A 12,062-nucleotide genomic window follows, 5' to 3' on the forward strand; every position below is an offset into this window, starting at 1 on the left:
TCTTTGTATATAAAGAATCATTGCTGGTCTTAAGAATAAATGTAACCAGAAACCCTTAAATCTGAGAGGCACACTTTGGGTTTCTCTTTTTTTTTTTTTTAATTTTTTTTTTTTTTTAACATAAAAGGAAAGTCACCAGTTTATTTAAATGGAGGAGATACTCAGACTCCCCAAATAAACTTAATTCAATTAACATCACTAGCAAAAATCAGTTAGAAACTGTACAAAAATAAAAAAGTTAACACATTTAATCCTGCAGGGATTTTGTAAGGACTGGAAGGCAGGCTTTAGGAGCAGCATTTGGGCATGGCTGGAGGCTTCTTTGGTTCGATCTAACACACATAAGAGATGTAACCTACTCCAGACAACAGTTTTAAAAAACCCGCACAGTTGAAGACAAGTAGAGGTCCATATACAAACTCCAGGTGTGCCAGGGCTGTGCCCACCTTGGTTCCAGAGTGGGGCTGAGGTCAGGACCGAGCGTCCCCCCCTGCCGGAGCAGCATCCGTTGGGATGGCAGCAGGAAGGACACTTGAAGCATCACCAAGTAACAGCTTCATGTCAAGTCTACGGTTTGGTTGTCTTAGCTCAGTTTACAGAACAGAGTTTTTAGGAACATTAAGCAAGAGAATGAAAAAAACCACCCCAACAATCTCTTCAATGGAATAAGGCAAACTGAGTAGTGCTCATAAAAAAAAAATCAGCAACTTAACAAACAGTGAAATAAGCTACTTGGTTGTACCTTAATTTCTATAAAGTACCCCAAATGAAAAACAAATCTGTAGCTAACCCCAAGAGTACAACTAGAAGGTACTAAATGTAACTATGAGGGAATGACATTTGTGAGAGTAATTGCTGATCAGCTTTAAGCAAACAGACCTATTCTGTGCCAGTGCATGTCACAGTGAGCTGCACGTTTGGTACAAAGAATCCCACAATTACAGAGAAACAATCTGCAGCAGTTCAGCACAGTGTGCTGAGGAGGTAGGTGCCCTAGAAACACTGTAGGTAGACTGATTATTCCAATCTTTAAAAAAATATCATACAATCTGATTGACCACAGACTCTGTAACAGTTTTTTAATTAGTGATACAAAACTCTGGTCCAGAAGGGTCTGGCATGAGCTTGGTTCAAAAGCACACCTTTACAGTTTGTATAACACCCTTGAACTATATTTTTAAGCAACAGCTACTAAGAGATAGACAAAAATGCATTGTGCATTATGCTGTATACAAAAAGGAGACAAAACTATCCTTTTCTCCCCCAAGCCATGGTGGGAAGTATTGCTGACCTTGTCCTTAAAATCCTGCAGGATTGTTTATTCATCAGTATATCATTATTACACCGGTAAGAAATTCTGTATAACATCTGCATATATCGAAGATTTCTTAAAAAATCTGATATGATTTTAGATCCGCATGACCAGTCACGTGACCTTCTTGAGGTTGATTAGCACCTTTCAATACATATATATTTTTATATATAATAGATCTTTTTAAAAAACTTCTAACAATGAGCTCATGCAGAAGCACGAGCGAGCTGTAACGAGATGACAGATAAAGATGGGGTTGGATGACTTTTTTTGCAGCAGAATGATTCAGTTTGTGCTCAGGTTCCCTATAAGGGCAAGAAAAAAACCAACACAACTCTATCAGGTAGCCAGCCACTTGTTCACATTTCCACTTGAAGACTATTAATCTAAAAGTGTTCCCCAAGTAGAAACAAGATAACAGTATCATCCAAAATAGCCTCTGTATAAACATCTACTCATTTTTGCAGCTTCTGGCTGGCATCTCTTGGCTCCTGAAATTTCAGGCCCTCTGCTTAAAAAATTAAGGCATCGCAACTGAAAATGGTAATATTTGGACATACATGCTGTGGATGAAGGAATACCAAAGACCTTCTACAAGAACCTCCATAGAAATTAAGTGGCAGACCTAACCTTACGTAAGGGATGAGCATAATTTATCCTTACCTGGTTTTGAAACCCTATTGAAACATTTTTATGGTTAATCTGATTTTTTTTTAAACAACTGAATTTTATCTATTTGATTTTTATATATCTATGTATTTACAAACATTGATTATTCAAAGTAACTGGAATTTCTGCTTACTGTGGTTTACTCACACAGATTGGGAAGGTCTTTGCTGTAACAGGCAGTCTGTGCTGCAACAGGCAGCAGTGGGAGTTCTGCAGGCACAGGAGGGAGGAGTGAGCTCCTGCCATCAACTGGCCTTGCAAATAGACCACACATACCTTTTACTAAATCCTATTTTTACAGCAGGAAAAAGTTCCAATTGGTTTTCTTTCTTCTACCATGTGGAGGGGTATCAGAATTATTACACAGTACTTACAGCTCTCAAGCACTATTCCTGCAATAGATGAAAACATGTAACATTATGGCATATTTGTCCTGGCTCTCTCACAAGAGTCTTTTTCTTCTATTAAACAAAAGTTAACTCGATCCAACTATTCATGACTTGATAAATCTCAATTAGTTCAAGAGCAGATGAAAGAACAAAACAGGGATTTCTCTTTTCCAAAATAAGTTTGCTAATAATAATAATAATAATAGAAAATAAATCTCACTTTAAAGAAAAAAAAAAAGTGTCCAAAACCCTGATGCCAGAGCAGCCTCAACAGGGTTTGCTAGAACGTCTGGAATATATGTTTTCTATGAATTTTATATATAAGTATATAATTACGTTATAGTCAAAGGCACTAAAATCTAAATCCATTTTCTTCCTAATATGACATCTGCTACTCACCAATCTGTTTTTAGGACACAAATGTCACTCCTAATTTGAGTCATCAGAAAGGCATCGTCTCATTACAAATGCATTCTTGTGACTACTCCTGACAGGGCTGGGCTGCCCGTGATTCCCAGCACAGGATGGGACACAAAGGGGTCCTGGATTGGATTGTGCCCTGTAATTTAGGCCACTTGATTCTAAAAATGCTGCCATGTTAACATCACCTCTCGCTGTACATGAGTTGCTTCTCTTCATCCCAAAAAAACATTCTGTATGTCAGCCTTGGTGTCCCGGCTGTTTGTGCTGGATCTGGAGATCCTGTATAGAGCCACATGGAATCTTTACTGTGAGGGTGAGATATTGTACACACAATGTCATTAAGAACGTTATGAAAATGCAATTCATTGTCTACTTTAATACCTGAATCTGATATGTTTCATTCCCTGTCACACCTATTAATGCAAAAGCCATGAATGCCTTTTGCTAAGCAAAGCATCCCTAACTGCATTCCTTAAACTCTTCCTTCCATCCACAGTCACAGAAAGCCTTGATTGATATAATTCAATGTTAATGAAGTAGAAATTTAGATTTTCATATAAAACCCAAGGGTATATGCTGCAAAAAAATCTGCAGTGAATCAATAATAAAAAAGTATGGGTTCTTTGTAGTAATGCAGTTTTCCCTCCCGTTGCCACGATGAGCTGAACCAACGAAGGAGCCTCAACATGGCAACGGAAACTATCATCATAAAATGGTACAGTAATAGAGATAGCTAGACCAAGAAGGGGCAGGGTCTCCTGGGAAGAGGTCTGCAGAGAGGTCCAGTGACTGGTCATGCGGCTCAGTGTCAGGAATAATGGTTGTATGGTGGAAGGGGGTGCCCAATACCATTCTGGAAGTGATGGTGCTGACGATGGGCAAGGTACTCTGTGTAGCTCATCGTCATCTTCTCACTGCGGTACCTGGCAAAGAGCAGAGAGGCCAATTCAGGAACTGTTACCAGGAAGCTGCAAGTATCACAGAAATGCTGCACTGGTGGTTTGTTTAGTGATAAGAGCTCTGTACTTCTGATGCTGGGAGTAAGACTGACTTCAGCTGCACAAGGGAACTGCCACAACTGTCAGGGTCATTTCCTGGATCATACGGCAAATCACAACGTAACTGCTTAGGAAAAATACTTCGAGCAACTAGAACTGTTAAAAATGGTTGCCTACTATGTTGGTTGAAGTAGAGGGAATAGAGAATGTCCTGTATCTTCAGCCAACTCTCTACAAAAACCTAGGAGGAAAAACTGTAAACAAGCACTACAGATTTCTGAGCTGTTTTTAAACAATCAGTATCAACTGTCTGCCAAATTCTGCTTTTAAAATTACCCCAGCTACATTAAATGTAGTTACATTCTTTTTAGACTAGAATCACAGAATATCTCCAGTTGGAAGGGACCCATCAGGATCATCAAGTCCAACTCCCTGCTCCTCACGGAACTACCTAAAACTAAACCATATGGCTAAAAGCATTGTTCAGACACCCCTTGGCCTCCAACAGGCTTGATGCCATAACCCTGGACAGCTTGTTCCAGTGCCTGACTACCCTCTCAGTAAAGAATATTTTCCTAATGCCCAGTCTGAACTTCCCCTGAGGCAGTTTCATTCCCTTTCCTTGTGTTCTATTGCTGACCACCTGAAAGAGATCAGCAGCTCACTTCCACCCCCGCCTCACGAGGAAGCTGTAGACCCCAATGAGGCCTTTCTCAGCCCTCTCCAAACTGAACAGAACAAGTGACCTCAGCTACTCCTCCTGAGTCTTGCCCTTGAGGCTTTCACCATTCTGGTCATTTTCCTCTTGTCACACTCTATAGTTTGATGTCCTCCTTAGAGAGAGGCACCAAACTAATTTTGCAGGCACTGAAGTGAGACTGGCAGGCCTGTAGTAACAAGGATCTTCCTTCTTACAAATGGAACATTTGCCAGCTTCCACTTGACTGGGACCTCTCCTGACTCCCAAGTCAGTTGAAAAAATAATGAAGAGTGGTCCTACAAGGACATCGGCCAGCTCAGTGTTACTAAAGACAGAATCCAGGCCCTGACAACAAATATTCTGAATACATCTGCATCAGTATTGTCTGACAACAAGGGACATGAGGAACCAGTGCCTGCTGGGCCTTGCTGAGAGAGCAGCAGCTCTTCTGGAATCCATGGGGATGGTACGTGGAACTCATTAAATGGAATTCCCACCCTATGCAACCAGCCAGGGGCTCTCAGGTTGGCTGAGCATGATTGGGGGGGGGCTGCACAGCCCCTGCACAGCTCTGCAGATGGGAGAGAACCCCCAGCTGCTGACCCTCTGCATTCCAGACTCCTCTGACTGCTACGAGTCCCTCAGTGCCACTATTGTTTAGTTCTCTCTTTCAAAACATGGCCAGAACTGCTGGGGGTGAACCTGAAGGGAGTGACAGACTCGTTGTGATCAGCCTAAAGCTTTCTTCACACACAGGATGTTTACTTTAATTCAGAAGACTTGAAAAAGAAGTTAAAAGCCTTATTCACTCCAACAGATATTTTTGTGTATGACAATAAATTACTAAAATGGGGTTCTAAAACAGGTTGTCTAATACTAGGAAGCAATTAGTATTTCAATAATACTGTCTCTAATCTGTCAGCAGAACCTGAGATTTTAAGCAAGTAAAATAGGCAGTCAAAAAAACCCTTTTTCTGAACATTAGAAAAATTATTGTTTGTTCATTTCACTTATCAGGCAACTGATTTTGCTTAATTACACTAAACACATGGCTTTTTACGGGATTTTTGGGGGGTGTGGGGGTGAACTTTGGGGGTGTTTTGTTTTGTGCTCCATGCCATTCCACAGTAGTTGAGTTTCTATAAGAATCCAGAATCCCGAACACTCATTGAGACCCAAAGTCTCTATCTCCCTGAAGAAGACAAACGGTCAAAACTTCCCTATAACATAAGATTTTAAAAAATCCTATTTCTCCACGCATGACCGAATAAGTGGAGCTCAGCAGTCATTTTACACTGAAGGCTTATACAAATAAATAGCTTTAGAGCCATTCTGACAGACATTCACTCCTCTACCCATCACCACTTAACTACAATATTATGTGCAGAGTATTATGTGCTGCTAATTCTGAAATACTTTGGCTGCCACACACTAAGGAGCCCTCAAGAACACGTTTTATTAAATTAGCAAAACCAAACTAAACTAGTATGAAATAAAATATTAAATTCTTGTCCCCACTCTTGGGAATACCCTGATACAGTTTCACTAGTAGACTGGCTGTCAAAGCAGTGCATAGCCTGACGTCTCACACCTTAAGATTATAGAAACCTGCACTCCACATGGCATAACCCAAACGTTTGTCTGAGGATCCAGTGGATTAGGGATCTGAGGGCCTCCATGACGTACAGCGGCAGCCCCACCATGCACCATCTGCCCAAATAAATCTGACAAGAGCAAGTAATCCCTGTTAGCTACAGCCCTGAACACCCACTACAGCCAAGGAATACTCTGTGAGAAGCCAGAGCTAAAAACACTGCTGAGAACGTGCAGAGTTATCAACCCCAATATGCAAGTACACTGATGCATCGTGCCCTGGTATTGAGCAGCCAGCTCTTACTCCTTGCTTAGTGCCACTAATCCCTCTGCAAGGCTTCTCCTAAGTCTGTACTGCTCTTGTGGAAACAAAGGAATCATTAATGATATATCCAGGAGAGTTTACTGTTACCATCTGCAGGAGCACTTACCAGGAAGGAGCACCTCCCAGCATTACAACAGGGCTATGTGCGGTATCCCGGTGCATACCTGGTTAGCTTTATTGTTTTCCTGAATTCATTAGTAATCGGAGCTTTGTAGCCTCCTTTCCTCAACAAGGAATCTATGGTTTGAATGTGGTCCCATCCTGTTGAATTTTACAGTAGCACAAATTAGTGAGAAACACAGCAATAGGAACAGATGTTGCAAAAGCACAGTACAGTGTGTGGTGCTGCTGAGAGCGCAAGAGCTCTGCTGGTGCTCGGGATAAACCAAAACATTCCTCCCTACTTCAGAACAGCTGAAGGAAGTACCACACGTAGGATTTCTTTACATGCTCAGTTCACGCTACAAACAACGTGTATTTTTCATCTCTTAGTTGAAATATATTAAAAGCAAACCCACTGTACCCAGGTGTCCAAGACTGGGCATGAGATACTAAACGAAACTTTTCCAAAACATTCAGGTATGATCAAGTATCATAGCCACTTAAGACATTATAAATGATCATGACAATATGGAAAACTAAATTTCTGTATAACATTTAAAATAATTATTAGTGAACATGTGCAGAGAACTTGAAATCAGACTTCTTCATAAATATTGCTTAACTTTACAGAGATATGGCTAATTTTAGAAGGACTAGATATTACAGGTGTCTGGATAATGAAAGAAGCAATGGATTAAAAATACAGATTCATTACTGCTCTCAATAAAATCTTCATGCTTTCCAAAACTCCTATTTGTTTAAAAACTCTCATACTTTAAATAGCTGTTAGACATGTTATTTCCTAAAGATGCAATAATTAGTCACATTGTTACATTAAAAAACCGGAAAAAACCACAGTAGGTTTGGGCACATACAAAATACAAATGAATAGTTCTGGAGACTTTAAAGAATCTGACTGCAATTCATGGTCTACTAAAATTATTCAGAAATTTAGACACATTCCCTCCACAATTCCTGAATTTTAAAAAAAGCTTGGAATGCCTCTAGACTTTAAAGCAACTATTTGGAAACAGAATTATCAATTAAAAAGGATCCTCAGTAAAGGTATCAGCTGAACCCTTTGTCAACAAACACACATAAAAATGCAAAAAAAAAAAAAAAAGCAGCAGCAAAGAAAACTGTCAAAGATTGAGACAGACTGAGACACACTATCAACCTTGGAAATAAAAAACACAGTGAGTGCTCGGAGTCAGCAAAAGATGACTGTTCAACAAAATTGACTCTAATTTTTTAGATTCACCAACTTAAGTCTGTGCCCCTATTAAAAAGGACTTTAACAACATTATTGTGTCCTTTCATATTGAAAATAATTTCCTTCCATTCATTAAAAACCCATGGGAAGTCAGTGTTTGTAAAAGGAATTGAGTACTAGCAGAAAGTACCTAACTGCAAAACAACTTGATCACTGGGAATTCAGGAATAAATCGTGGTTAGGATAATTGCCCAACGCTTAACAGAGCTTCTGCATCTCCCTTATATCCCAGCCTAAGAGCCACACAAAAAGTGGCAGCTTTTAATAACTGTTAGCCTGGCTGACAGCACTGTACCACCCCTCCACATTTTATTTTCCTACAGCTACGCTGCATTTGTGACTGGCTTAAAAAACAGCTACGGTTTACTGAATCCCTCTAGGAGACTGACACAGGCATGTAATTGGCATTTATATAAGAGTCTTCTTACAATTAAATATTGCTCCATCATCTGACATCAGTGCAAGGTCAAATATTGCATTTTAGATTTATAGGTATGTTTAAATTCTTCACCAGATCATATGAAATAAAGTGCAACAATGACCTTGCTCCTTCGCAACCTCCGGTAGGTAGGTGGCCGTGCGCTTTGATCCTTTCTCGTTGATGAATTCTATTCTAATGCCATGTACACCCACCTGCAAGAGATCGGCAGCTTCATTAGTACATTACCAGAGAAAAGATCCAACAGCTTTCTGACATGGTGAAACCCAAAACATGAACCTTTCAGTGGTTAACAGCATTTCACACAGTTTCAGGAGGTGGCACTGCAGTGGGTGTCATCTTTTTGAGAGGTGTTCACTTACAGCCACGTAAGCTCAGCAGCAGCACAGGTACACAGGATGTTCCTCTGCTCCCCACCATGGAGCTTCATTCCTGGGCTGGAGGAAATCCAGCTGAGGGGCTAAAGTTGTTCTGTCTCCTCTGACACTGTCACCAATGTTGTTGCTGATAAAATCACCTGGTCACCAGCTATAATTTGCAGGCAAAACAGCTGCCAAATCTAATGAGGCTTCAATTAAGAGCATTAATTTTGTTCAAAGCAACAACTGAATGATCAAAGATTTGTCACACTATGGACTCGAGCCTGGAGCCTTCAAAATTTCTGCTCGCATATGAGGAGGAAACAGAAATATTCCAGAGTACCCAGCCTCAAACTCCTATTTCTGTGCTACTAAGAACTGTAAGGTGACAAAATGCCAGCATGGAAACCAAGATTACTAATACCAAGGAGCTGGATGCAGATAAAAATCAAAATGCCAAAAACATTAGAAAAAAACCAAAGAGGCTGGACACCTTTCCAGGGCATTGTTTAAGGTCCCCTGTTTTCAGGTTACAATAATTCTGTGGAGAGTACCTGCACTGCGATCAGGCCATAAAAGATATTCCATTGCCAGAAGTTTTCAGTTACTTTTGGATTCTGTGCACAAACACAAAGCATTAGTAAATGGACATTTTTATGCCCACATAACCAAGATGATTTTCCCATTTGAAGCCAAAAGTCCCAGCACTGTATGTGAAAACGAAGAGTTGATGCTTAAAAGGGTACCACGTTGTTCGGTATGGCACATCCTTGTGGACACAAAATTAATCGAAAAAAGCTGTAACAGTTTCTCCAGTGACAACTTACTTATTTTACCATAACTGCAGGGCAGTCAAAAAGCAAATAAGGAATATTTACAAAGCTCTACCACTTCGTCAATTAACATATTTGCTTATATTAAGACTTTAATTTTTAGTATTTTCATTCTTTATATATAAGCAGGAGATATGGGAGGAAGAATCACTTGCAGCTGGTCAGGGTCACAACCATTTTTCCCTATGAATCTAACATTGTTCATAAATAGGAAAAATTTAACTTTGTAACTAACAAATTTAATTCACTGCAAATTTTAACATATTATTTCATTACCAAACACTCCTAAACACCAACTTTCATTGCATGGATATATATAATCACTAGAGAGATCAAATCTGTATACTCAGAAGATATAATTATGAACCCAAAGGGCCTGAAAGTAAAATGAAATTGTGTTAGAAGCTGAAAAAAGCCTAGAGAGTTTATCTCCAAACCAGTAAGTTTCTGTTGCTGGTGATTTTATAACTGTCTATATTCAGCTGCCCGACTACTAAGATGAAATATTTCCAGGGTTTGCAGAGCTTTAAATCCTGCAGAATATGAGATTCTAAATGCTACACACATGTTTTGCATAATAGTGACCACGTAATATTCATGAGCAACTAACCAGGAGCACTAGTGATGTATTCAGTATGATGCAACATTCAAGTTGCTCCACTGCTCTGGATGTTCCCCATTAACCATTTTAATGGACTTTTATGCCCATGTCTGTAGAAAAAAGGGATGAACAGCAGGGGAAAATTTCATAGCATCCTGTGGAGCATGAATTCCAACTGCATAGCTGAGCCGGACAAACAGCTTTTCATTGTTCAACTTCAGTTAAATCAAAACCAGGCTTGAGTTAAATAAATGGAAGCCACACACAAGCAAAGTAAAAATGATCCACACTAAGAGTGGCATGGGCACAGTGTGGAATTCATTTTGACTTCCTCAAGAGACTGGTGTTCAACTGATGCAAAATTCTATGAGGTCTCCCAAAACAGCCCACTCCAAGATGGGAGGGTAAGGGCTGGGTCTGTGGAAGGCATAACTGCCCTGCTACCAGGAGCAGCACACACCTTCCTACACAGCCTCGGGCCTGCTTCTCAAACTAAAAATACTGATATACTACAGGCAACATTCTGTACAAGAACAACATCTGTCTGTGCAGTTTAGAAAAACAAACCAATCTTGTGCAGATGGAGCTGGAGTTCAGTCTCGCCTATTACCATTTATTAGGGAAATGACTGCCTACAGGTATCCCCTGGAGCTGAAAAGGGACCACGCAATCGCTGCTTCAGCCTCCCACGTGGATAGGAATCTATTTAAATTGTTGCTATTGGGAGAGGAAAGCAAGACAAGGAGAGAGACTTAGGCAAAAAACAATCTCTGCCAATAGAAATATTTCCATGGGGTTTTAGAGCATGAAATACTGTATCCTATATAAGCAGTACTTGTAGATATAAACTTTCTGACCAGTTGTGTAAGTGGCCAGAGGCTACCTAAAATTAGGTTCTGTGACAATGTTAATTAAATTAACAGATCTTTCATTAAATCTAAGGATTTCATTAAACTACATTATTTTACTTCTGAAATGACCTTAACAAGACTTCAGACTTTGTTGTGTATTTAAACACATTAATATTAATTTATACACTTTTAAAAAATGAATTCTTTATTTCCATACACTTTGGGATGTGAGAAAACAGGTACACGCCACATTTATTGTTTCGCCAAGTGCCTATGGCACTTGCCAGATTACTGCCCACAATACCCCTTCTCTATATGTATCTAAGAAAAAATGGTTCCAAAACCCTCTCTGACATCAAAGCTGAAGCAACTCTCCTGATGGACTGTTCTGCCCCAAAGCTCCAAACACAGTTCATCAATTTGTTCCTCATGGACTGATTCTCCAACCATACTGAGAGGAAGAAATAACACTATTCTCATTAGACTGTCCATGGGGAATTTGGATAAGCACCTGAACATTAGGCCTTGTTGAGACTTAAGTTTCTGTGCACTCCACTGTATCATCCAGTAATGGTTCTGTTCGGTTCCATCTACTGCACTGAAATCTTTAAGAGATTTGCATGCAATCATCACTAATTAGTTTAAGATTAATTCATTGTAAAACAGTTGTTCAGAAATACATTAAAGCAGGTAACAAAGAGCCTGTTACAGAGAACCCACATGGAATGCTCCAGAGCTGGAGCAGTGCAACACCCCCTTGGTGTCAGGAACAAGCATCTGCCTATTCCTTATGTCCACTCACTATCTGTGTTCCCCTACACCCAGACATGCTGCACAGCCCATACCACCACATGCCAGTGGCACTGTGACTCCCTGCTCTGGGTTAGGGACAGCCCTTCTACTAACTTGGGGTTTGTCAGCTCCATCTCTGAAGAGCAGCAACCTAGAAACATTTTCCAACAAAAAAGCTGGCTGGAACTTGCACAGTATTCCTTATGATACTACAGAACAGTAACTTTCCCCTTTATTTACCTGACTAATACTATGGAAATAGTGGTACACAAATGTGTTTGGAAATGGAAACCTTTAGATTAAGTGACTATTGCTACTTTCTTCAAGTTGATCTCACTTCTTATTAGCTGAATTCTACAGCTGTTTAGCCCCACATGAGCAGCAAATATGCTGGCTTCTTTCT

The 12,062-nt window shown here is 40.0% G+C and overlaps 1 protein-coding gene across 2 annotated transcripts in view; it reads right to left on the bottom strand.

Moving 5' to 3' along the window:
* Positions 1-64: 64 nt before the first annotated feature.
* The window catches only part of AMMECR1 (AMMECR nuclear protein 1), a 99,060-nt gene continuing 87,062 nt past the window's right edge, over positions 65-12,062 (bottom strand). The window contains exons 5-7 of one of the 2 annotated variants that reach the window (XM_032123745.1): positions 8,327-8,417; positions 6,574-6,670; positions 65-3,716 (exon numbers count right to left, since the gene is read on the bottom strand). In XM_032123745.1, coding sequence (XP_031979636.1) covers positions 3,602-3,716; positions 6,574-6,670; positions 8,327-8,417 — 303 coding nt within the window. In that variant the 3' untranslated portion in view covers positions 65-3,601. Of the gene's footprint in view, positions 3,717-6,515; positions 6,671-8,326; positions 8,418-12,062 lie in introns of both variants that reach the window. The other variant, XM_032123746.1, reaches the window with a different exon arrangement.

Source organism: Corvus moneduloides, chromosome 14 (genome assembly GCF_009650955.1).
Source record: "Corvus moneduloides isolate bCorMon1 chromosome 14, bCorMon1.pri, whole genome shotgun sequence".
Classification (NCBI taxonomy): Eukaryota; Metazoa; Chordata; class Aves; order Passeriformes; family Corvidae; genus Corvus; species Corvus moneduloides.